Source organism: Astyanax mexicanus, chromosome 25 (genome assembly GCF_023375975.1).
Source record: "Astyanax mexicanus isolate ESR-SI-001 chromosome 25, AstMex3_surface, whole genome shotgun sequence".
Classification (NCBI taxonomy): Eukaryota; Metazoa; Chordata; class Actinopteri; order Characiformes; family Acestrorhamphidae; genus Astyanax; species Astyanax mexicanus.
Window position 1 is genome coordinate 19352249 of NC_064432.1, and position 25251 is coordinate 19377499.

The window sequence follows — 25251 nt, forward strand, 5'->3', positions numbered from 1 at the left end:
AGTATGTCATGGAAGGCACTACTACACACAGTGGTCAGCACAGTGAGTGGATATGATTGTGACCGGCAGTGTCTGGCTGGAATTGTCGGCGAGATGAGATAAGAGACTCACATCCACAGAAATACATGTAAGACCCAAGATTAATGCAGGAAGCTCTACATACATATTCCTCAAGTCAGTGTAACTTTTTTTCTTCCGTGGGACAGGGCAGAAGTCATGGGGCATGATACTAGGTATTTAGGTGGTCTGGATCTATATTCTTTATGTATGTGGATTTATGTGGACCCCTTAAATTTTCCTTAGGGATTATTTTGTCTCTCATTTGTTGTACTGACTGACTAAGGCAGTGCATTTTTAAGATATCTGGTTGCATTCACACCACAACTGTCAACAATTCTGACTCAATAAGTTTCTCTATAAAGGAGAGTTTCATATCAAACTTTGTTTACATTTTAAGCAGAAAGTGTTCTTCTAAAGCAGAGTGTTGTATTAAAGTGTTGCTTACGTTTCTTATCGTAAATCAGCTGTAATTTGTTTTGATTTATTTTTTTTAAAGAGTCTCAGAACACAAACACACCGTGACTTTGTCAATCACTTTTTGACAAAGCAGCAGTGTGGAAAATCTGTAATCTTTAATGCTTGGGCAATTTGACCTGAACAGGCCTGCATTCAACAACACATTGGCATTTATCTTTCAGTGCGGTTGTGGAACGAATCGGGCCGGCGCCGCGCTCTGTATAGCTTATTGAGAGAGAAAGACGAACGTGGAGGTAAAATCAAAGCAGAGCACTCGGGGTGGAGGAACGTCTGAAAGAGTTTTTTTTTTATTTATTTATTTTTTTTTTTTTTTTAAGTGCAAGAACTATTGTGTCGAGATGAAGGGCCCTTTTCTGAAAACGAACCTGCCCGGTCACCAACCAAGCGGCCCAGGCCGGGAAAAAGCGAGTTGTAAGCATTTATAATCCGGCACTGTGGGGACGTAAAAGGGGGAGCAAAAAAAATCAAGAAAAAGATTGAAAGAAGGAAGCGAGAGAGCACTGATAAAGAGAGAGTGGGAGAGAGAGAGAGAGCGAGCGTTTATGAAAATGCTTTGGTGCTTAGCGCTGATGTGGCATTTTAATGCCCTTTTGTCAAAGCGAAAGACGCAGTGAAGTGAATAACTGAATAAGTCCTGCTCCCCGTTTTACTGGCGCAAGAAAAAAGTCAAACCCCGCTCATTCCGCATAAGCCCAAGTTGTCAGTTTGACACAAACATGTTTTGCGTCGCCTTCAAGACACGCAGTCGCTTCGTCTTTTTTATGACGTTTCTGCACGTCTCATCTTCTCACTTCAGCCTCTGTGAACATTAATGTGTGCATTTTACATTTGCCAGCATTTTCCATTACTTTAATAGAACATCCTTACTTACAATATAATGCAACAATAGAATATATAATAAAACATATACTGACGTGCCAAAAGCCCTGAGACAGGAACTAGTTCTGTACCCTGTTACTTTTTTTCATGTCCTATGGAAGCTAAAGAACACTGCATTCACCTGTTGGATGTGTTTGCACAGACAGTTCTAGCCAAATGCCGCTGGTCACGATCACTATTAACCACTGCTCTGTCCCCCGCTTTCAGTGACATTTTCTCAATACAAGCATGTCACTGTGGATCAAAGAAGGATAAATGCCTGCGCAATGTCTGGTACTCACCATCAGGTCTTTTCCAGGCTTTTCCAGGCTTTGTTTCCTGTGGTAAAACTTCATGAACAATTTACATTCTGCTATCCAATGACCAATGTTTTGATCAATGTAAATGTAAAATAGAATGAATGCATAGAATATAAATTTACTTTCTGCTATACCATGACTTTTGATCAATGTAAATGCAAAATATAATGTATACATAAAATATAAATTTACTTTTTGCTATCCCATGACTTTTGATCAATGTAAATGCAAAATATAATGTATACATACAATATAAATTTACTTTCTGCTATCCCATGACTTTTGATCAATGGAAATGTAAAATATAATTAATATATATAGAAGAAGAATTTCAAGTGTTTTTCTTTCTTTCCCTACAAGAACCCCATAAAAAATATCAGTAGAAAAAAATGTGCTATGCATCCGTTAAATTGAACCCCCTGCCTAATGTGGCATGGTCATATGTCATACCAGACAGAACAGACCATTTCTTTAAAAGTGTCCTTTGGTATTTGGTACTGAGACATAAGCAGCAGCTCCAAGATCCAAGTCCATGGATCTCATTCATGAGCTCTGGACAACTTTAACCCGGTCACAGCTTCACAATCAACCTGTTCTGAAGATCCCACCCTTTAGATCCCATTGTTTTAGTCAATGATCTTCAAGCAGTGACCACACCTTATCTAACCCTTGTCAAACTTGGTTGACCTTTTTGCTGCTTGTCTTGAGAAGGCAGGATCTTGTATGTCAGGTTTTCTAAGGGAGCTGAACTCTCCAGGAAGGGTAGAACTGGCTGGATTAGCATCAGTTAGCGTGTGGCTCTCTTTAGCTCCAGGCTACGCTTTCTTCTAATCCCGTTCAACAAAGGCTAGCATCCTTGTGTAAACAGCAGCCGGTTGATAAATTGTCACGGGTGTGTTCCTGCCGTCCCTGCTTGCCTCCGCTGGCTTTACTTTTCATCTTAGGTCCTGACAGGCTGTATCCTATAAAGACTAAATACCTCATCTGACCTGAAGAATACGTAACCGTATTACAAAAGGGAATCACATGCAATGTTAAAACCCAGGAGAGATAGGTGTAAGAGTGGAGCTCTTGCTCTCATTTGAACTTTTTCTTTATGTGGTCTTGTTTTAATTAATGCTCATTCTTATGTAGGCTAATTTAGATCTTAATTCAGTCTTGTTATAATTTGGGCTCAGTATTGGGACCCATCTTATTGTTCTCTTTCTCATTTGGACTCTGTTTTAATGTCAGTTTGCTCTTTTTTTTTAATGTGATCTTAATATGGTCTTATTCGCATTCACATTCAGCCTTAATCAATCCCTCTCATTTGGAGTTAGTCTTAAGTCTTGAGTGAGTCTCACTTTAATTTGGGCTCTGTCGTAATGGTTTAGTCAACTTGGTCTTGTCTCAGTTGCGTTGTCAACTGGAGCCAGTCATATTGGGCTTAACAACAACAAGAGCAATCACTTGAGCTTTGAGCTTGCTCTTGACTTGGTCTTTCTCTCAACTTAACATGGTCTTGGTCTTATGTTCTTTAGACTCTGTCTTACTTTGGCCTTATTTGGTCTTGAGTTGGTCTTATTTTCATTTAGCATTAGACTTAAAGGTCTATCAGTACTAAATAAAAATGAGCATATGCAAAAGCTACAGCACTTCAGTTTCCAAACATTGGAGAGAGACGTGCCTTGCTTTTTTATGTGGACTTGACTTGACCTGACTTGAGTTTGACCCCCTTCTTCTGTTTGCTTCAGTAACAATCTGTTCCATGGAGGCTTTGCACTGAATGGAACATTTTTGTGAATGTGATTTTGGCATTAAGCCTCAAGAGCACTAGGGATTTCAGATGCTGATGTTGAATGATTGGTTATCATCCATAAGGTACTGGATGGGGCTTAAGAGAACAAATTATTCCAGAGAAATCCCAGTGCTGTGTGGCTTTATACCTCTCTAACCTAGACCTTGCATTGGTCACAGTGACCTTAGGCTCCAGACCTTGCTGCTCCAGATCATCAAATTCTACCGGCAGTGGTTTTCTATGTAGATTATCCCAGATGTATTTGCGCATTTGCTAGCTGGATTGGGTTGTAGGGCGTTTCTGTATTTTTGGTCCCCACGGCCTGCGCTGACTGACACCCCAATCAGACTGTTCTAAACAGGCTCGGGCTGACCTACTGCACCTCTCGGCCTTCCCCTGATAACGCCACACTGACATTTCCATAGCAGGAGTGGAATTGGCCAGCAGCTGTTCAGAGAGAGCGAAAGAAAAAGAGAGAGAGAGGAGATTAAGAAGAGGGTGTGAAAGCCAGCGATAGCGAGGAATGCGAGAGAAGGAGAGAGAGGGAAAGGAAGAAGACGTGAAGAGAATTATAAATACTGATGCGTGTGTGTACATATATGTGTGTATGTGAATGAAAGAGAGAGAGAGAGAGAGAAAGAGAGAGTCTGTCCGTCCGTGTTGGATGGGCGGTTGATTGAATTAAATTGAATTGAGTTGAATTGAGAGAAAGTGCATGAGAGTAAGAGTACACATCGATGAGAGAAGGAGAAGAAAGATTGGAAATTGAGGTGAAGACGAGTGAGAAAGGAAAGAGATTGGGAGATAGAGAGACTGAAGCCAAGGAGTGAAAGAGAGATAGAGAGTGAGAGAGTAAAAGAGTGGTGGAGGCAGCCAGGCCTGAAATCAGGTCAAATTGTTCATGAGCAAACTGGAGGCTGCGTGTTTATTCTGCTAACACAACACAAGGCTCAGAGGAAGAGAGAGAGAGACAGACTCAGAACTTTTCCAAAGAGAGAGAGAGAGAGAGAGTCTAAAATTAATACCAAACTAGCTTTTTCATTGTTTATTTTCATGCATTTATTTAAATATTTTTATTTATTTACTCATTTATGTATTGCTTAAACTTTGGTAAAACAAAAATAGAGGACAATCTTTGCAATGGAAGGTGATAGCATATCTTTATATAGTTCAATTGCACTAGGTGGTTCATAGGGTGTCTTAGTTTAGAATAGTTTGAAGTGGTTGCTAAGGTGTTATTAAGCATTTCAATATAGAGTCGTATGTGTTTGCTTGGGAGTATTAAACTTTTTTGTTCATGTTATGTTATCAGAAAGATTAGCATGGATGCTGATACCTGGTTGCTATGGTATCTAAAGTGGTTGCTAAGGTGTTTTTGCAATGACAAACGCTATGACCAGCATACCTGTGCACTTTCAAAATGTTTAGTGCCTCATTTTAAATGTCAGGGCTCTCAGAATTCTGCCGATAAAGTTTGGAGTTACTTTGAGCTTGTTAATGGTGTAAAAGTGTGGATTTTTATAGCAAGGATAGCAAGATAATCCCTAGAGATCCTAGTGTGTTGGTCAGGGACATAAATACTTGCCTTAGCAGATATTTTCTAGCAGAAAAAAACTAGCAAAGTTCTTAGCAAAAGCTAAAATTTGTAGCTTTTATTTGAGAGCCAGACAGTATTGTGCTTTTGAATGAGTTGAATGAGTTATTTTTTACTTTTTGAAGCATTTTCACACACATTTTCTCTGTATCCATCTTTAACTCGTTTGAGTGGGTGAACTCCAGAACGTTTTGCTAAAGATCCGGCCGCCGTTTGCCTGCGATAATTGCGCTCTCTCTTTTCTGCGTCTGATAACGGAGATACATTTCTCCTCTCGCTCTTCTTCTCCTTTGTGTGTCTTTCTGACAATTTGTTTCTGTCACTTCAGCTGAGAATCTCCGGCGCTCGCGTAGACGATGCTACGATAACAGTGACAGGAGAAACTGTTAGCGCCATTAGTGCACCCTGCAGCTTTTGTTAGCGCCGCTGAAAGATTTGACAGAAATCTGGAGCGGTGATGAGAGCCTGGTGCCTCACACGAGTGAATCATGTAGTGCTGGAGCTAATGGCTGTGTTTTGACTGCTGTCTGCTTGCAGTGATATGTAGTAGATGAGTGTGTATGCAGTACATCAGTTCTGATCAATGAATCGATTCCAAAGGCTACAGTGTGCAGATGCCAACAGAGCAATGTGCACACAGTGATCTGTGCTGTAAATAAAGATGTCCCCATCACATTTTTTAGCTTCCGAGTCATTTAATATTGATGTTGAGTGCCGATCGGAAAAAAAAAGGAAGTTGTCCCTTAAGGTTTTTTAAAATAACTTAAATAACTATTAATTGTTATTAAATTATAGTATTAAAACTTACACTTTTTAACACAAAAAACAAGTACTAATAAATCCTCATTGTTCTGTGGTTTAGAACCCGGTAGACTAGACTTAGAGTAGATCCATTTTACTGTATTGTAGTATATACACTATACTATAAAATATAGTGAAGATTTGATGCTTTTTAAATGAGAAAATAATGTGTAATGTATTGAGCGTGTGTGTGAGTGAGCGAGCCAGCGCGTGAAAGAGAGTCTTCACTACAGCGGCAGTCTGTCTACAGTTTGGAGGAAAATGAAGCATGGATGAAAGTAGCGGATGGCTCCATAGGTAGTTTGCTGGATTAGCCTTTTAATGCCAACTGGACCTAAATCAGCATTGATCAACAGCTTAAACGCCCACAAACACACTGTCACAAACTCACAGCATGAGGGACTTGTCGCTGCCAGTGTGAACTCAGCATGGACGTTCTCAATGCGCGCATGCAGCAGATTATAGTGAACTCAGGGAGTAACAACGTAACATCACATTTGTGATAAAACAGTGACCTTTATCTTTTTCACTCAACCATTTTTAGGGAAGACATCTTTTCTCTCTGGTTGTTTTTATGGTGAATTTGGGGGAAAAAAAAGAATAATTTTAGTGGTCACATTAAAATTAAACTTAACAGTAGTGGCATTTACAAACTATAAAATGTTAAAATTGCAATACAAACATATTATTATATCTTTAATTTCACTAAATGTCCTTAAATACCACATTGTTGAAATGTCTGAGATCTGCACCTTGCTGTGTTCAGCTGTAGATGGTGGTGTTAAATGTTCAGTATTGTGAGTTATTAATATGATTTAGAAACTATTAGGCTTTATTAAGACATTTATTCAAATGCACACAATATATGGCAAATACAACAATATTAAAGCAATTTTTGGTACAGGACTATTTTGTATCTTTATAGAACCTGTAAAATAAGACATTTTAAGATTCTAAGGTTAGGCCATATATAGACAGAAACCATATTTAAAAGAAAGAGAAAAACATATATATTTATTAAGTTGTGAAATGCACATGACTATTTGTATGTGCCGTAGGGCAAATGAACATACAGTAATATGAACCTTTAACAAATAAACGTGCATGTCTTGCCAACACAAGCATGAACTTAGCATAGCCAGAGCTAGTATGGTGCATTGGGGTGGGCTAGCCAGCCATTTGCCATTTTGTTTACAGAACTCGAGTGGGATTTGCATAGCCACAATAGCACTGGAGGCTAATTTCCTCTGCTGCGCTGCAGGGGCTGTGAAAGAAGGAACAGATCTCGCAACAATGGCGCTTTTTTGCCTCTCCCGAGCCGAGACAAAGGGGGACGTTTGAAAGGCAATACATCATAACGCGGGGCTGTGTAATTCCAAACAAGACAGAGTTCATTAATTCCTCGCTAGGCTAGTCGGGAAGGAAGCAGATGCTGCCAAGCCAAACAAAACAAAGTTTAGGGGTAAACTTAGGAGCGAGTGCTGCTAAATGTAGACTCTATCGATCTATGTGGTTTTATTTTTAATTCTTTTTTTTTTTTATATCTATTCATGTAAAGTGCTTTTGAGTAGAAAGGTGTACTTTACAATATACCTTGTAATTGTGGAGGATAAAAATAATTCCATGTGTCCTTTAATTGTTTTATGTCTTCATTATTAAACTACAATGAAGAAAATAAAATAAAGAAAGAAATACAGTGAAACACTGAATGAGGATGTATGTATTCTGTCCAAACTTTTGACTGGTACTCTATATTGATTTAAATTTTCTATAAATTGGTTAGTACACTTGCTCTGCTATAGTATATACTTTGCAATATATACTATACGTTACAATTTACTGTATTATTAAACTGTAGGGTATGTAGTATATATGTATGTGCTCTACATTTATTCTAATGCATCCAATTCTTTGTATACTATACTACTTACTGCACTACATGTTGTTTTTGCTATACTACATTCATATATTTTAGATTATGGTATATTTTCAGTGTATTTTCTCATTCCTATGAGCTAATACACAGTGTATCCGCTGCTGTGTATCCGCAGTGTGTGCTGTGCTGTGTGTGATTTTTCCTGTGTAGTGGAAACTGGCTGCAGTGGCAGGGCCATAATGAAACGCTCCATTAGGGAGAATGGATAGGTAATTATGCAGTGTCAGAATGAAGAGACGCAGTCATAGCTCAAACACATTCGCACACACACACACACACACACACTCACACACACACGCACGCATGCTACCGTGTTTGGGTGTTTGTATGTGGGCTTTCCATGTTCCCTTTTAGAGAGTGTGTACTAAAGCCTGCTGCAGAGATCAGCTTTGCTGGCCTATTTTGTTAATAATTCCTCTCACATACACACACACACACACACACACACACAAATACTATCACACTGATGTAGTGCAGGACTGAGCTGCACTGCTGTTTAACCCTGTTTGTGTGTGAGAATGAGTGTGTGGATGTGTGTAGACGATGAACATCCCATCTGTATTATAATGTGGCTTAAAGACAGATTGTAGGTTGTTTACCTGCTGCGTCTACATCTGGGTGTGTGTGCACCTGTGTATTCATAGGTAAATATATACAAATCTTACTTATTTGACTGAGAAATGCTCAGTACCGGTCAGCTGCAGAGGACGCTAAAGCAAATCATCCCACTCAGTGTACTATTAATTAATAAAAACACACTTACTCAAAGCATCCATTTTTTTAAAGGTTAGGACTGAATATAATCAAGAGTATTACATATATGTTATATATTATGCTGTATTCTGTAGTATTCATCTGCAGTATATGTATACTCTTGTTCTTTCTATAATTCTATAATATTGTATAGGTTATATACTATATTGTTTGCTCTGTATGATATAGTACTATATGCTACTCTATACATTTCAATATACTATATATCCCATACTGTATAGTGTATCGTACTGAACTGTACACCATTTTCTGTACAACTTTCTACATTAAAGGATTTTAATATTTGTACCTGTACACCTGAAAAGCCGTCCAAAAGCATTGAAGGAAGCACATCAACCACCTGAGATACCATAGCAGCCACTTTGCACCACTAAAGGAATAGAATTAGAACAGATTACCTATTGTCTAGCAACCCCACATCCAATGGACTTAGCTTTGAAATAGCCACAGGAAAAATTAGCTTTAAATTGAAGGAAATTTGTCTCAGGGGTGCTAGCTGATTTTTTTTTCCTCTTCCATCCCTCTTTCCTCAGTCGTTTACTTTGATTTAATAAGATCGTCAGGAGAGGCCAGAGAGAATGTGTTCACCTTTTCCTCCCTCAGAGTAAAAAACACTGAGTCAGCAACTTTCCACCGCCTTCAGTTGTGATCCTTAGACAGTGTGTGATCACAAGCAATAAGGCTCTACAATGAGTGTGTGTGTGTGTGTGTGTGTGTGGTTGGGGGTAAAGGGGGTGTGCGGTGCCTGTGATAATATTTAGTGTGTGTGTGCTGGTTTTTGGCAGCAGGTTAGTGTTTCAGAGCGTGACTTGGCAGAAATATCATCAGAGATATTTCATCTGATCTGCAGACAGACGTCCCTTTGGTGGAATTTTCTGTTTGAAACTGTTTGTTTTGAATCTGCTCGTGTTTCTGCTCAGTTTACCGAGATGTAATGTAGTGACTCTAATGAGAGACTGAAGACGGGTTTGTGGAGGATTTAGCTCTCCCCAAACACACAGTACTGCTGCTGATTTCTAGGAAATCCTGAGACTTTTCCACTTTAATTCAGTCCATATTGCATTCTAAACACAACACAGATTTGGTTGGTTTACATATTGATTATTTCTGGGGTTTAAACTGCCGGAAAGCTAAGTGCACTCTTAGAAAAGAGGGCCTTGATTATGTCTAGAATCATGGGAACTAAAACAACTTTTTTAAACCATTTGCTACAATATAGCAACATCATAGCAACCACATTAGATACCCTAGCACCAATATAATAACATTGCATAGCAGTACAGTGGAATTCAACCTATGGCAGTAAACAGATTTTCTAGACTCAAACCCTCTTCTCTAATCAAGGGTAATCAAAGATATTTTTATTTTCCTGCTTTTTGTTGGAGTAACTGTTTCTACTGTCCAGGAAAGGCCTCCTATGAGGATTTGGGTGTTCGTGAGATCAGGATATTGAATAATCAACACCTGATCTCTCCTCCAACTCATACCAGCCAAAAGTACAGCTCTTGAATACTGAGGAGCTTTATTCTTCTCTAGCTCACATGTTATTGTGGTTGCGTGGTGCACACAGGTTTATTTTTATCTGCTCTTATTCAAGAGTCTTATTCTATTGTCAGTACCCATCGAGAGTGAATAAATAGCCAGAATAGTTGCATAAACTTAAAGGAGATCAGTGCATTCATTCAAAGTGGTATTCACAAACATTTGAACATTCTGTTGTATTTTTTTCATAAAAAAAAACCCTAAGAAACTCATCTGATTGGCATTCATTAATAATGGTTTTGGTGTAAATCAAAATCAAAGTTTATTGTTAAGAATAAAACTGACCAAACCAGGGTCAGCATGTCAGAAACATGAATGATATTACCAACTTATTTACTATCTAAGCCGTTATGTGTATTACTCCACTTTGAATAGATTGTAAAAATATGTTTCAGACTAAAATCATCTCAAACCTGTGGTAAATTAGAGTCTTAGGCATCAGACAGTGTATATATTTATTACTATCCATTTCATCTTGTGCGAGGAAGCTGCCCTCGTTCCCATGGGGAGCTTTAGGCTTTTGGCTTGTTGTTAGCATTTAGCAGCTAGCCTGCTAAGCTGCTAGCATCCGGTCTGGCCGCTGGCATGCTGCGATTGCCAAGAAGATGAGTTTTGGCTGGTAACCTTGGCCACAGTTGAGGGACTCGGGCACTGGATTTAGAGGGGCTAATCTCCAGCCCCCACGGGATGGAGGAATAGCCAGTCTTCTTCACTCATCCCTCCATCCAAATTTAGCGTGCACAGAGATTTCAGAAGGTCAGAATATAAAGTGTGCCCTCAGGTGATGAAGGCCAGGATGGGGATGGAGGAAGCTGATCTACGTTGAGAGATATTTGAGCATTTCTGTTGTGAGTGAGGGACAGGAAAAAAGGAAGAAAGACATAGGAATAGAGAAAAAATATATATTTTAGTAGACTTTCTCTGATAAATGCCAGTAAATTAAACTTAAGGTGCTTTACACCTACATTGTTTGGTCTTCTATTAACCATGATCTAAACCAAAGTATATTAGATTTCTTCCTGCTAAAAGTCAGGTGGTCCTGGCCCGCCCAACTAAACAGTGCAATGCAGTGCAAGTATTTGCAGAGTGAAAGCTCTGTTCTAGAGGGTTCAGACTTATGGACAATTAACTCCCAGATTGTGGGCAAAAATTGCAGATGTGAAAATGCATTAATACCCTGATTGATTTAGCCCTGCAGTTTGAACCAATGCTAATTGGTGTACATAACCTCCCAATGCTTGTTAGCTACATTATCCACATAGTGGTACACTAATGAATCAAACATGTGTTATTCCATCAACTACGTTAGTCTGAGGAGAATGGGAAAATGATTATTAATTTATTATTACACCTTAGTTTATTAATTAATATAGGTAAAAGAAAGCCATTCTAAGTTATACTACTACTGTGTGTGTGTGTGGGGGGGGGGGGGGGGGTGGTAAGCTGAGTTAGTGACAGGCTTTATGCAATATCACACTCATAACACTAGAGACCAAAGCTTAGCTATGCTCCACTGCTGCTATCTCACACACACACACACACACACACACACACACACACACACACACATACACAGCTGTGCATGAGTGTATGAGAGAATACAGAAGGTAGAGAGAGAGACAGACAGATAGATTATGAAAGAATAAATTAATAAAAGGAGAGTGAGTGAGATGATGAAGTGCTGACGTTTTAGGTGTCACATAAAACAGGGTCAGCCAGGTACAAAGCTCACTTCCTGTCACACTAACTTACACCATGACAAGTGTGCGCCTGCTCATTCTGCTTACCCACGCACTTCTACATTCATCTGTTTAAATCTAAAAGCATCTGTATCATAGACCCTGACATGCTGTGTGTGTATTTGAAGCAGGAAGCTCTCAGGCTCTTGATATGTCCTTGTTTATTTTACTAGCTTTGATCTGTAGTGTTGGCAACAGGTCCTGACAGTTATGCTAGCTGTATCCCAGTTGTCCCAGAATGTTCCTAAATTAACAGTACAAGCATTAAGGGCTGACCTGGAGAACTTGTGATCTGAACCAGCATTTAGACCTTAGGACCACTCTACAACTGTGAAATTACACTACATAAAAACAAGCAATAAGAGGAGTTATAACTGATTAATATATTAAGTGGCATCATTGTAGGACTGATTAACAAACATAATATTTAGCACATGGATGAACTGAAGGGACATATTTAATCTCCAGAATTTCCTTAATTTTTCATGGTTTCTTTTTTCTTCTTTTTCCATTCTCTTTGTTTCTCCTTCTTTCTATCTTCTTTTTTATTCTCTATACATCCCCCTTTCGCTCTCTCTCACACACACACACACACACACACACACACACACACACACTAGAAACAGTAGAAGGAGATGAGGTGCCATTTCCCCCACTTTATTTACAAATGGTCTGTCAGCATCACAGACCCTCTGCATTACTTATCTGTCAGATTTCTGGCACTGGGTGTTGCTAGCGGAAACCAAGTGTCAGAGAGTATGTGTGTGTGTGTGTGTGTGTTTGTGTGTGTGTGTGTGTTGTGTGTGTGTGTGTGTGTGTGTGTGTGTGTGTGTGTGTGTGTGTGTGTGTGTGTGTGTGTGTGTGTGTTTGTGTGTGTGTGTGAATGTTATGGGGAAATGTTGTAATGGGACTTTTTCTTCAACAAAGGACTCATCCCTCCTTCTTAGCATTGACAGCAGATAAGAATCGGATGAGACGCATAGATATCTATCCTCCTCTCTCTTTTTTGCTCTCTCACACTCTCTCTCTTTCTTTAATTAAGCCACTGTGTGTGTGTGTGTGTGTGCTCGTCCCTTTGTTCAATAATGCAGGATGCTATCAGTGAAAGGCTTTGAATAACACTAGAGAACAAAGGCCTACCTGTTTTAATTAGGCTCAAATATAACACACACACACATGCACACACATACAGAGCTACACACACAAATACACACTGATTCTGTGCATGCCACCGGCCCAGGCCAAGGATACGAAACAGAGATAATAAATGAGAGCAGAAAAGAAAGAGACAAGCGAGCGAGAGCACTCTAAAAGCTAAAAACAGCGAAAGCTTTTAGTTCTGACAGATTCAGGACCAGGATGCTGAAGAACAGCTCCCCCGGCTTCCGTAGAAACTTACTAGAACTTTGTAAACAAGTTTTTCAAGCTGGCTAACTTTCTGAATCCTGGAACAGGGGGCATATTTCCATAGTCTATGAGACTGAAAGAATTTTGACTCTTAGAAATTACCGGACCATCTGTGTGAGCAGGAACCTGGGGAATCTGGTCTACGTTAGTTTCTGGGAACATTGGATTATGCATTATTTTAAAGATCTGTCAGAATGATTGAATGGATTATAAAAACACTACAGAGCATTGGTGTGCTTTCATTGTTCAAGTAAACATTGTATTGACAGTCAACATCTGTCCTCTGTCATCTTAGGGACAGGAATATCGATCATTGTGATTTTGAATTTTGAAATTTGAGATTGTGATGAGAATACCCATTGTAGGGAGAAAATATCCATCAGAATGACTGTTTGAAATATCTAAACAATAAAAAAGTTTTAAAGTCTGTTCTTATGGCAAGATGTCCTTATTTAAGATGGGAACAGCCACTATTGTGATTGGATTGAAGAGAGCTTTTGCATTTAAGTAAAACTCTGTTCCTATGAGGGGAACCAAATGGTGGGAACCCCCATTGCATTGGGAATATCCATTCTGAAAAGTGCTGAGTGGTAAAATAACATGTTTAAAAACATTTTCAGTATCTATATAAAGTTTAAAGCAGATTTTCTGGAATTGGAGTCTACAGCCTTGAACTCACCCTGAACATCACAGAATGGAAATTCCAATGACCTTGTGGGTCTGTCCCCCACAGAGTGATAGTTCCAGCAGCAGCTGGACCTGCTGAAGCAGTGCTTTCATGCAGCATTGGACCCTGACAGTCAATTTGGCCAACTGTCCAAAAAAGGACCCTTAGAATCATTACAATTAATACATTAGGATTAATAAAGAAAAATACTTCAGAAAACAAGGAAATTGGCAGGTTTAGAAAGTCCAGGTTAGTGTGTGATCAAGTGAGGATACAAGACAAAGGGACCCCATACTGTACTGAAACTACCTAAAATAAAAAAAAATCAGAAAAATCAGAAGTAAAAGTTTCCATCAGTTTGACGTATTGAATATTACACAGTTCTGAGAGACACTGCCTGATATATATTAATATCAGGTCAGTACAGGAAAGTAGATTGAGTCGAATTGAATTGGGAGAGAGATGAACACAGAGACAGTGAAAGAGATGAAGAGAGTGCAGGAGAAATAAATATGAAGAGAGAGAGAGGGAGAGAGGGAGGTATCACAGATGGATGTAGGAAACCGTTGCGCGTGACATCACTCCACAGGCTACAGCCTGGAGCCAGCCTGGACTTCCGTACACACACACACACACACACACACACACACACACACTCTTACACACAAACACACACTTACACACAGTTGTCTCTGTTGCTATAGGAGTCACGGGCATTTCTTGCCAGGCTTCACCCACTATGGTTTCATTACCTCGCTTTCTTACCCAATAGTCCTGCATATGCATTTCTCCTTTATTCTTCTCTTCTCTTCTCTTCTCTTCTCTTCTTTCTATTCTCTTCTAATCTCTTCTCTTCTCTTCTAATCTCTTTTTTTCTCTTCTAATCTCTTTTTCCCTTATATTTTGTATCCTTCTCTTCTAATCTTGTCTCTTCTTTTCTCTTCTCATTTCTTCTCTGGTTTCCTTTTCTTCTAATCGCTTCTCTTATTTTCTCACCTTATCTGTCCTTCTCTTCTTGTCACTTCTCTCATTGTCTCTCTTCTCTACTATTCTTTTTTTTTTCTCATTTCTTCTAATTTGTTTTTTTTATTATCTGTTAATTTGTGTACTTTTTTTCTCATCACTTTGCATCTCTAGTCTTTTTTAGGGTTCTTTCTATTCCATTCTCTACTTTACTTATTCATTTTCTTCTTGTCTGTTTCAACTTCTGCTTATGTCTCTTCATGTGTTAATTTCTCTCTTCTATACCTCATCTTCTCTTTACTTCACTTTTCTGTTTTTCTATATTTTCTCCTATGTTCTTATTATTGTCTCTTCTTTTCATGTCTTCTTTTTATCACCTTGTACTTTATGCCTATGCACACAAGCATACACAAATATTTTCTTATGTCCTCTTTACTCTTCTCTTTTTCTCCTTGTCTGCTCTGCTCTCTTTACCTCTCGTTTCCTCTCCCTCTGTTACACAATGTGCAGATGGTCTTGTTTATCTGAATCAGCATGTGAGGTAGAGGTGGAGAGAGAGAGAAGAGAGAGAGAGAGAGGACACAGTGATGGAGGACAGCAGAGAATAGAGGAGAGAGAGAAGGGGAATAGAGTGACAGAGTGGGGAACAGAGGGATAAAAGGCCTGCACACTCTAATATTCATATTCCTAATGTGGTATTATGGAAATGTAGCTGATCATAATTAGCAGAGAAAATATTACACAGCTTTAGAGCGAATAAAGCAGAGCTGCTTTTAAACACTGCACACCCAGCAGGCAAAACCTGACCTGCACACACACACACACACACACACACACACGCGTTAATGTTAAGTACACACGCTCATAGCCTATAGACACAGACTATACACACACAGCACCAGAGGATTCAGATTTTAGAGAGACTATAACATGATATGATTAAATTCGTATTATCCAGTGTCTCAAACTTCTCTTTCTCTCATTTCCCTTCTTCTTTCGTTTCACTTTATTTCACCACTTCCAATTCTTACCTTTTTTGCCTCTTTTGTCATTCCTCTTCTCTTCTTTGCTATCCCTTTTTCTTATCCTTCTTTCTTTACTTTTCTCCTCATTTCTCTTTCTATCTTTTCTCCCTCAGCCTTCTCTTTTCCTAATCTCTTTCTGTCCCTTCCTTTCACTTTCTTCTCTTCTCTTCAGTACCTTTCTTTCACTTCCTTTGCCGTTTTTCCTGTATCCTCTTGTCTCAGTCTCCTCTTCTCTTTTGTTTTTGTACCTTCCTTTCACTTCCTGTGTTGTTCTTCTCTTCTCTTCTCTGTGTTTTAGTATGTGAGCTTCAGTGTGTGAGCAGGTTGATTAATGAGAGTATCTGGTGTGTTTGGTCTCTCTGTGGTCATTAGTAATGGTGCAGTATTGGGCTGTGATCACTGTGTGTAATATTTTCTTTTATTAAGCTTTAAATCTGTGCAGAGACAAGTGTGGTCGTGAAGCTGACGTGTGTGATGACTTGATTGCGTTGGGTTCTTTAGCTGTAACCTTTTATTTTGCACTCAGAATGTGATGTTAACCTGAAGCTGAGTGACGAGCAGACAGGCTAGAAGGAGAAGAGTGATAAAGAGTGATAAAGCAGTCGTTAAGCTGAGCTGGAACTGTTAGTGCTGTAAAAAACCCATATTAATGGAGAAGGAGAGATCATTATCCTTTATTGGAGACTTCACTGGCTGCTGGAGATCAGGACGTGCTTTGCAGAAGGTGTTTTAACCTTGTCTTTCTTTCTCTTATTCTCTTCCAGGTTGTGACTGGACTGTAGGAGACTCCAGCACTCTTGAGTGTGCGTGTGTGTGGGTTTGTGCTGCAGCATGTCGCCCCAAACAATGCCACACACACCACCTACCCTTCTACTGCTGACTACACTGCTGCTGCTCACACACGCAGAGAGTAAGTACATCTCTCTCTCTCTCTCTCTCTCTCTCTCTCTCTCACACACACACACACACTTGTGCATACATGCACATAAAGTACATGATAAAGCAGTCAGTAAGTTGAAGTACCAAGTAGGGGTTTCTAATAAAGTGGCCAGTAGGGAGAAGTACATGTGATAAACACCCACAAACACACTGTTTCCTTTTTTCTTTACTTTACACTTTCACAGTAGCACATTGATTTTGACAAAGATCTGGGCAAAAGAAGATAAACACACACACACACAAACACACACACACACACACACACACACACACACACACACACACACACACATACACACACACACAGCTGTGAGCCGAGCTTCTGAGGCTGAGATTATACACATATAAGCTCTGAAAATGTCAGTCTACCAACTCAACCCTATAATACTAGACTCTTTCCATCACTTCACACAATATAAAAGTTTTATTACTCATCCTTATCTCTCTCTCTCTCTCTCTCTCTCTCTATCTGAGGAATGGTAGTTGAGGAATTGATAAGCCGATCTTAACATTTTAGAGGAGAACTTCTAGATCTTTGAGCTGTTCTTGCATCTTTATTAATTACTTTACAGTCTCTCACTCACCTCAGCTCCCCTCTACCACCCTACACCTTTTCTATCCCTCTCTCAATTTCTCTCTTTTCTTACCAGCTGTTCCACTCTGTAATGTTATCCAGCAGCAGCTGTGATGAGGGGGTTAATCATGCCGAAGTCAAAACACAGCAATAGAGACTGTGTGTGTGTGTGTGTGTGTGTGTGTGTGTGTGTGTGTGAGGCAGAACTGATCATCATATTTCTGCAGTTGTCAGTCTGGAGTTTTTTTTTTTTTTTTTCCCCTGTGTGTGTGTGTGTGTGTGCGTGTGTGTGACCACCTGTGTACTGGACATACCAGGAATCCCCCCCGTTATCCAATTGCACAAAATAACCATATTCCAGTACCTAAATATTCAGATTCTTTGAATTTTTGTGAGCTTTTTAATTTTTTTTCTAAAGTATGGAAGGAATAATAAGCCCCAGTTTTGATAGGTTTGAGACACATTAGCATCAGCTTTATGCTAATTCTAACACCTTCATTAGTGTCTAAATATAACTGTTACCAGATTGGTAAAATTTTCCTTTTGTTTTGATCTTTTAGTTTTGTGTTTGTGAGAAACAATGAGAGAGAAAGAGAGAGACAGAAAGAGGATAAACGAAAGGAAAAGAGAGAAGTTCGATTTCCATTACTCTGCTCTAGAGCCGGTAATTAAAGAGCTATCTATTAGCTAGAAGCACACAGCAGTAAATGCAGACTGCTTTGTTGTGTTTTTTTTTTTTTTTTTTTTTTTTTTTGTATATGTGTTTGTTACAGATGCTCTTAGAAATAAAATATACTATCTGTTGGTTAACCCATGATGGATTAGTTGCTGAAACCACATCATTACCACATACTACACTGTCCACTGTGGTGGTAATTTATTTTGTATTTGCACTTTGCTTTCGTATATAATGTATATTTGCATATGTACATCAGTTCAAATCAAGGAGTCTGTGTTTAATTTGCCTGTATACTAATTGAATTAAATGAATTCAGATATGAGTCTAATTTACCTTCATATCGACGCATCTCTGTTCAGCTATGCACATATATCTATCCCTCATTTCCTTAATATGACATTAATATTAATATTAAATACATCATTTGACTATATAATCATAATGAAACACTAATCAGCTTTGCAGTGGACTGTTTGTTGTGTGATTTTTTTTTTTTTTTTTTTAATTTTATTTCTTTATTTTTATTTTTTAAAGCAAGTGTCGGTCATGTGATCAACTCGAAATCATCTGCAGGAGAACCATAAGGAATCTTCAGTGCAGTGGGGAACTATTAAAACTCGCTATTAGACCACATTATTATTGGTTAGAGCATGCAGTTGTAGGAAATGTAAGGATCTTTAATTATTCAATTCTAATTTAATTCCAGTTTTATTATTCAGTTATTAAGTTATTAGAATGTAGAAACCATTGTAAATGGTTTGATAATATTTTGTGGCATCCCACAGGGTTTGTACTGGGGCCTATAAAACTGATGATTGGCAATAATGTAGTTACGAGAGTCAAGTTAAAGTCAATGTGCAGACTTCAGTATTCGGTCTAAATGGGTTTAAATTTAAATTACATCCATGTCTGACACTAATATGCAAATGCGTGCACACACACAGCTTGTCTTGTCTTTGTAGATTGCAAATTTAAACCAGGACTATTTATCACAATATAAACCTAAACATAACAAGAGAAAAATGTAAAATTCTAACAATTTCTGAATATAGATATATTTAATTTAAAAAGCATGATTTGCATGTATATGGTGCAAATTGTAAAATATGCATTTAAATTTCTTGCAAATAAATATTTGTGTGCATTTATTGAATTAGTTACTGTAGTTCATTATTTTAGTTATTTAGTTATTTGTATTTGTATTTTTTTGTATCACTGTTGCTACCGTTTTTTAAAGCATAGTGTTTATTTTACAGTTGGTTTTGTTAGAATTGTTAAAAAGCTGTCAAAACTTAAAAATGTAGGTTTCAACTAAATTTTTATACACTATAATATACTATAAACATTTTAAGGGATTTGTCTGTATTTTATTTTATTTTATTATTATTATTTTTAAATCACTTTGGCACACACTCTCTACCAGATTTGTACATTAATGATGTTAATCTGCTGTGTTTATTGGTGACTTTATACCCTACTGAAGAATGCTGAGTGCATCAGTATGGGTCCTTCTCAGTGCTGCGATCCTGTCAGAGCATTGAAAGCTCTTCATCAGTCTTCAGTGGAAGGACGAATGTGGTAAATGTGTACTCTTTAAAATGACACAGGGGGGTTGGGTATAAATGGCAGCGTTTGTTCGCCGGCAGTGTTAAAGTAATTAAAAATGATGATGAGCAAATGCGAGGCTGTATAGCAGCAGATGTTTCTAAGGCTGCATGTCGATTGATCTTGACCTTTTTCCCCTTGTATTCAAAATCAAGTTAATTAGTGCTTACACTGTGGGGCCGGGGTGATCTGCACGGCCTCTTCTGGGCAAAAAGCTCAGATAATGGAGAGACTGAGAGCGAGAGAGAGAGAGTCATACAGAGACGTAATGCGATATCCAGTATCTAATCTGTATTGGTATTGATTTACATACTTTTTTTACGGACTGATGCTGCACAATCAAAATTCATAAATTTTGAAATTTCACCACCATAAATTCATTTATTTTTGATTTGATTTTTTTTAATTAATTTATTTATTTTTTACAGACAATCTTGCTGGATAAGACAAGATTCTTAGTAAAATAATCAAATCCAATTAAATTTATGTAGGACAGTTGACAGTGTTGGTATGTGTGGCAAATATAGACAGAAGAGAAAGAGAGAGAGAGAGGTAGAGAGAGAGAGAGAGAGAGAGAGAGAGAGAGAGAGAGAAAGAGACTTGCCATGTTCTGATCATGCCCGAGAGTCTAGCACAGTGCCAGATGTTTAGCGTCTGGCCAGCTTATGCTTGGCACACACAATGCACACACAACCCCCTCTTCCTCAAACACACACACACACACACACACACTCATATGAACACACACATTTGGCATAGTTCTGCAGCATATGCTAAAGCAGATCAGTGCTAATATGCCAGAGTTTAGAGTGATGGCCAGAGCGTCCAATAATGATGAGTTAGCAATTAATAAAATTGAGCTAGAGCTTTGTGCCCTGCTTTTTATCAGATGAACTGGATATTGAATGTTCTCTACTCTAACACACACACACACACATATACACACAAACACACACACATACTTTAATGTAATTCATCTGCACATTTTTAATTCCGTTTTAATTGACTTTAATAGTATTTTGTTTATTTTGCCCAGAAAAAAAGAAAGAAAAGTTATCAGACAGTTAGCATTAACATTAGCTTAAACAGTTCTAGAACAAACTAGCTCAAACCATTCTAGAACACATTAGCATGATCAGATCTAGAATACATTAAATCAAACTGTTCTAAAATGCATTATTTCAGACATTTCTAGAACACATTATCTCAGTTCTAAAACAAATTATTTTGGAAATTTCTAGAACACATTAGCTCAGTTGTAGAACACATCAGCTTAAACAGTTTTAAAACATATTAGCTCAGACAGTTCTAGAACACTTTTGCTTGGACAGTTTTATAATACATTAGATCAATTACCTCTAGAATAAATATGCATACATATATATGTGTGTGTGTGTGTGTGTGTGTGTCCATAGTTTTCAGAGCACTCACAGACTCTGGGGGTGTTGAAAGAATTATTATTATTATTTTTTTTACATTTAGAAACCAAATAAATCTAGAATGAGTGTGGAGAAAGAAGAGAGAGAAAGATTCACTTTCAAACTAATCCATGCTTAGGAATGTATAGGTACCAGGTACCACTATGCACCAGGGATTCAACTCACACACACACACAGAAACCAGACACACACACACACCCACACACTTTCGTAACTTTGCTGCCCTTTTTATTCTACGCCCGTCATCTTTTAACTGCGCTGTGATTGGTGCGATGCTCAGTGGGAAAACTCTATGCAAATTAGCAGTCCACTCTGTGCACTTGCTGATGAATATTCATACTGAATATTGGATGTAGCTAATTAGTGTAGAGGGGAAAGACGGGGGTTTACTGTGTTTTTTGGTTAATGGAGGGCGTTTGGTCACTGACGTCTTCTTTAAACTCTGCATGTTTTCTTCTTTCTGACACGTTTTCTTAACAGAGCAGGTGGGAATTAGAAAAGGGGATGAATAAAGGAGTAAAAGAGTGTGTGTCTTCTCCTCTGTCTATTTCCACTCCTTCTCCTCTGCCACCGATGCTAATTTCACACTTCCTGATTTGTTGCCTATCATTACACGGAGCAATTTAATTGGCTGAGGTTTGTGGACCAATCAAGCGTGAGTGTTCGTGAAAAGATAGACGGTAGTTTTACTGTTAATTCTCACTGGGGTGTTTCATCAAAGTCTTTTTTGGCATTGCGAATGATAATATGGAGTATGGAGCATGTAATGTTAAAATTGTGAAAGTTGAGTGTCCTCAAATATCTTCAGTACACATTTAGGACCACAATGTGATGCAATGTTGAAAAAGAAGAAGCTACTCCAATTGGAAAGAAATGGTAGATTGTAGCTTGCAGTGAACTTATGTAGGCTTACTTTGACCACGGTTCAATTCCCAATAATTCTCAATAAGAGTCTTTGTAGGCCCACTGTGTATACACCCTCAATAAAAATGGCTGTTTCAAGGGTTTTCAGTAAAGGAAGGTCCATATAGGAACATTAGCTTTTATGTTAGAATCTTATTGCTATAGTGAAGCACTAACAGCTTTACTCCACACGCTCCATTGTCAGTTTTATATCAGGTAATATCAGTCTGAGACTCAAAATCAGATGTACTGTACCTCACACACCATTCACTCCCATCTCCAGCTTTTCCAGCAGCAGAAATATTGATCATTCCATAATGAAATTGTCCTTTCTGCTTGATATAAATTAATAATCGGCAGCTAATGCCCCTTTGACATTTCCCCCATGTGTGAGCACATACACACACAGTACAGACATACACACACAGAGTACTCTCTACAGAGCCCATGACTATAATTAAAACACCTGACATTCTTCATTTAGAATATAATGTGGATATAGAGTGAGAGAGACAAGAGGAGAGAGAGAGAGAGCTGTGTTTGATTAAACTGTATATAATCTATACTGTTATCATGATTGCCTGTTTTTATGATTGCTGTAATGAATTGAATGTTGAAGGTTTGACCTTGGCCAGAATGTCAATTTCTTATGCCTTTTATTGTATATGCATATTAAAATACATACTAATAACTTTAAACAGAAAATAATATTTTAGTTAGTTCTCAAAACATGTTCATTACTATTTGATTAAATTGAATATTAAATTGAATGTTTTTTTGTTTGTTTGTTTGTTTTTTTCATATAAGTAATGTGAATATTGCTTATATAAGTAGATAAATACCTGATATTAGGTGAATTGGGACTGCTACTGGGTGCAGATGGATGGGATGTTTCATTTTGAAAGTTTAACAGGCATGGAATCCTCAATCCACAGTGCTGCATGTGTATTCAGAATACATCATAGAACTGTGTTGATGATCATGACCTTCATATCCTGCAGGTCAAGGCAGCCTTCTTTAGCTTTCATTTAACATAGCAAAAGTTATGGAATGTGATAGAAGTTACTATTGTTGTTCCTAAAAAGTGTTTCAGTTTAGAAAAAAAATAGTTGGTATGGAAAAATGTTTGAAGTAAAGGTTTTTGATGTAAACTAAAAATCCAGCTCAGATTTTGTAACTTGTCATCCAAACTATAAAGAAAAACATATGGAATTCTTTTCAACAAATAAGTGTTAAACAAACCAGAATATGTTTTATAGTTTAGAGACAGTTGCGCACATCTTGGCTGGATTTTCTCAGTCAGCTTAATGACGTAGAGTCATCTGGAATTCAGGCTTTCAGTTAACAGCTGTGCTGAACTGGTCAAGAGTTAATTGCTTCAATTTTTTGCCTCTTGTTGTGTTTGAGAGCATCAGTTGTAAAGACGTAAAGAGGTAGAGTTACAGGTATAGTCCTATTTGAGAAATGTTCTAATCCATATTATGAGAAGCAAGAACTACTTAAACTAAATAAAGAAATTAAATAATTTAAGAAATGAAGGTCAGTCAATCTAATACAATTAAAGTATTTTTAAGTGCAGTCACAAAGACCATCAAAAACATTATGATGAAACTTGCTCTCATCAGGACCACCCCAGGAAAGGAAGAGCAAGTGTTATCTCTATTGTACAGGATAAGTTCATCAGAGTTACCTGCCTCAGAAACTGCACGTTAACAACCTCCCCAGATAAGAGTATGGGCTCTTTCAGCCCCTGTTAGTCGTTATATTAGTGGATTAGAAGAAATCGTGTTTTGAGTACACACACACGCACAAACGCACACACACACACACACACACACACACACACAAAGTGAGATGGGGGCACGACGCCATCTTACACTGCCGCTTCCTCTATCACCATCTGCTAGACTCCTCCCTTACACCCAAACCAGTGAGCAAGTACCATACTCTTAGTGTGTGTGTGTGTGTGTGTGTGTGTGTGTGTGTGTGCTATATTCACTGCCATAATTAAACCGTGGGTCTTAATAAATGTACAGAAGAAAGAAATTTGGTTTGCACTGTAGATTTGTATGTATATTTGTATCTAGGTGTATTGCGTGTGTGTGTGTGTGTGCGTGTGCGTGTGCGTGTGCGTGTGCGTTTGTGTGTGTGTGTGTGTGTGTGTGTGTGTGTGTGTGTGTGTGTGTGTGTGTGTGTGTGTGTGTGTGCGTGTGCGTGTGTGTCTACATGCGTGTTGCTCACTTGCTGTGCTCCTGCTGGCTGACTGAAGGATCAGTGATGTAGCAAGTGAGGGATGGGGAGGAGTGAGGTGTAGACAGAAGAATAGAGGAATCGATGATGGATAGAGGAATGCAATCTGCTGCTGGTGATGGCGCTGTAATGGGGAAAAGAGAGAGAGAGGCAGCGAGAGAGAGATGGATAGCAGAAAGAAAGGTAAAGAAGTGGTAATGGAAGAGGGACAGAAAGAAAGAGAGATGGAGAGCAGAAAGAAATGGAACATATATAATTAAAGAGGCAGAGAAAGGAAGAGAGAAAGTGCGACAGAAAGGAAAAAGAGTGGTAATAGAAGAGGGAGAGAATAGAACAAAAAAGGGAGAGGTAAAGGACGAAGGTGAGAAGGGAAGTGAGAGAGCGCGAGCGAGTGAGAGAGAGAAGAACGGGAAAAGGATGTGCATGAGTTGGGGAGAAAGCAAAAAAAGGAAGGGCAGCAAGAGCTGGTGGAGTGATAAATGGCTGCAGTGATAAATGGCTTCATCTCCTTCCTCTCATGTCCCCTGTTCTGTTCTTTCTCTCTCTTTTTCTGTTCTTGGTGAGAGTAAAAGAGAGAAAGAAAGTGTGTTTTTCTAGGGTTAAAGCAATAACTGTATACACAGGGATCTTCTGCAGGGTTTTTTAGCAGTTATTTTTGAGATTTATTAACAGTTATTTCTCCCATGCCTTTCGTCTCTGCTTGATGTGTGTATGGCACCTTTTTTTCTAGCTTTAAAACAATAGAACAATAGCTAAACATGGAAGCCTTTTTAAATGTCCAAACATTGTCCTTTAAAATGTGGAAAGTGCTGATATTTAGTTAGGAAATGTGTAAACTTTTGTACTCAGGCACTTTGGGAGACGCCGGCCAAGTTGAGAGTTACCCCACTCCCCTTTTTTTTTTTGTTTTTTTTTTTTTTTG

At 38.4% G+C, this 25251-nt stretch overlaps 1 protein-coding gene across 35 annotated transcripts in view; it reads left to right on the top strand.

Annotated features, from left to right (window-relative positions):
* LOC103034479 (protein tyrosine phosphatase receptor type D) overlaps positions 1-25251 on the top strand; it is a 535243-nt gene that overhangs the window by 350496 nt on the left and 159496 nt on the right. For all 35 annotated transcript variants that reach the window (XM_022681944.2, XM_022681952.2, XM_022681947.2 and 32 more), the window contains one exon: positions 16705-16850. In XM_022681944.2, coding sequence (XP_022537665.1) covers positions 16772-16850 — 79 coding nt within the window. In that variant the 5' untranslated portion in view covers positions 16705-16771. The remainder of the gene's footprint in view (positions 1-16704; positions 16851-25251) is intronic.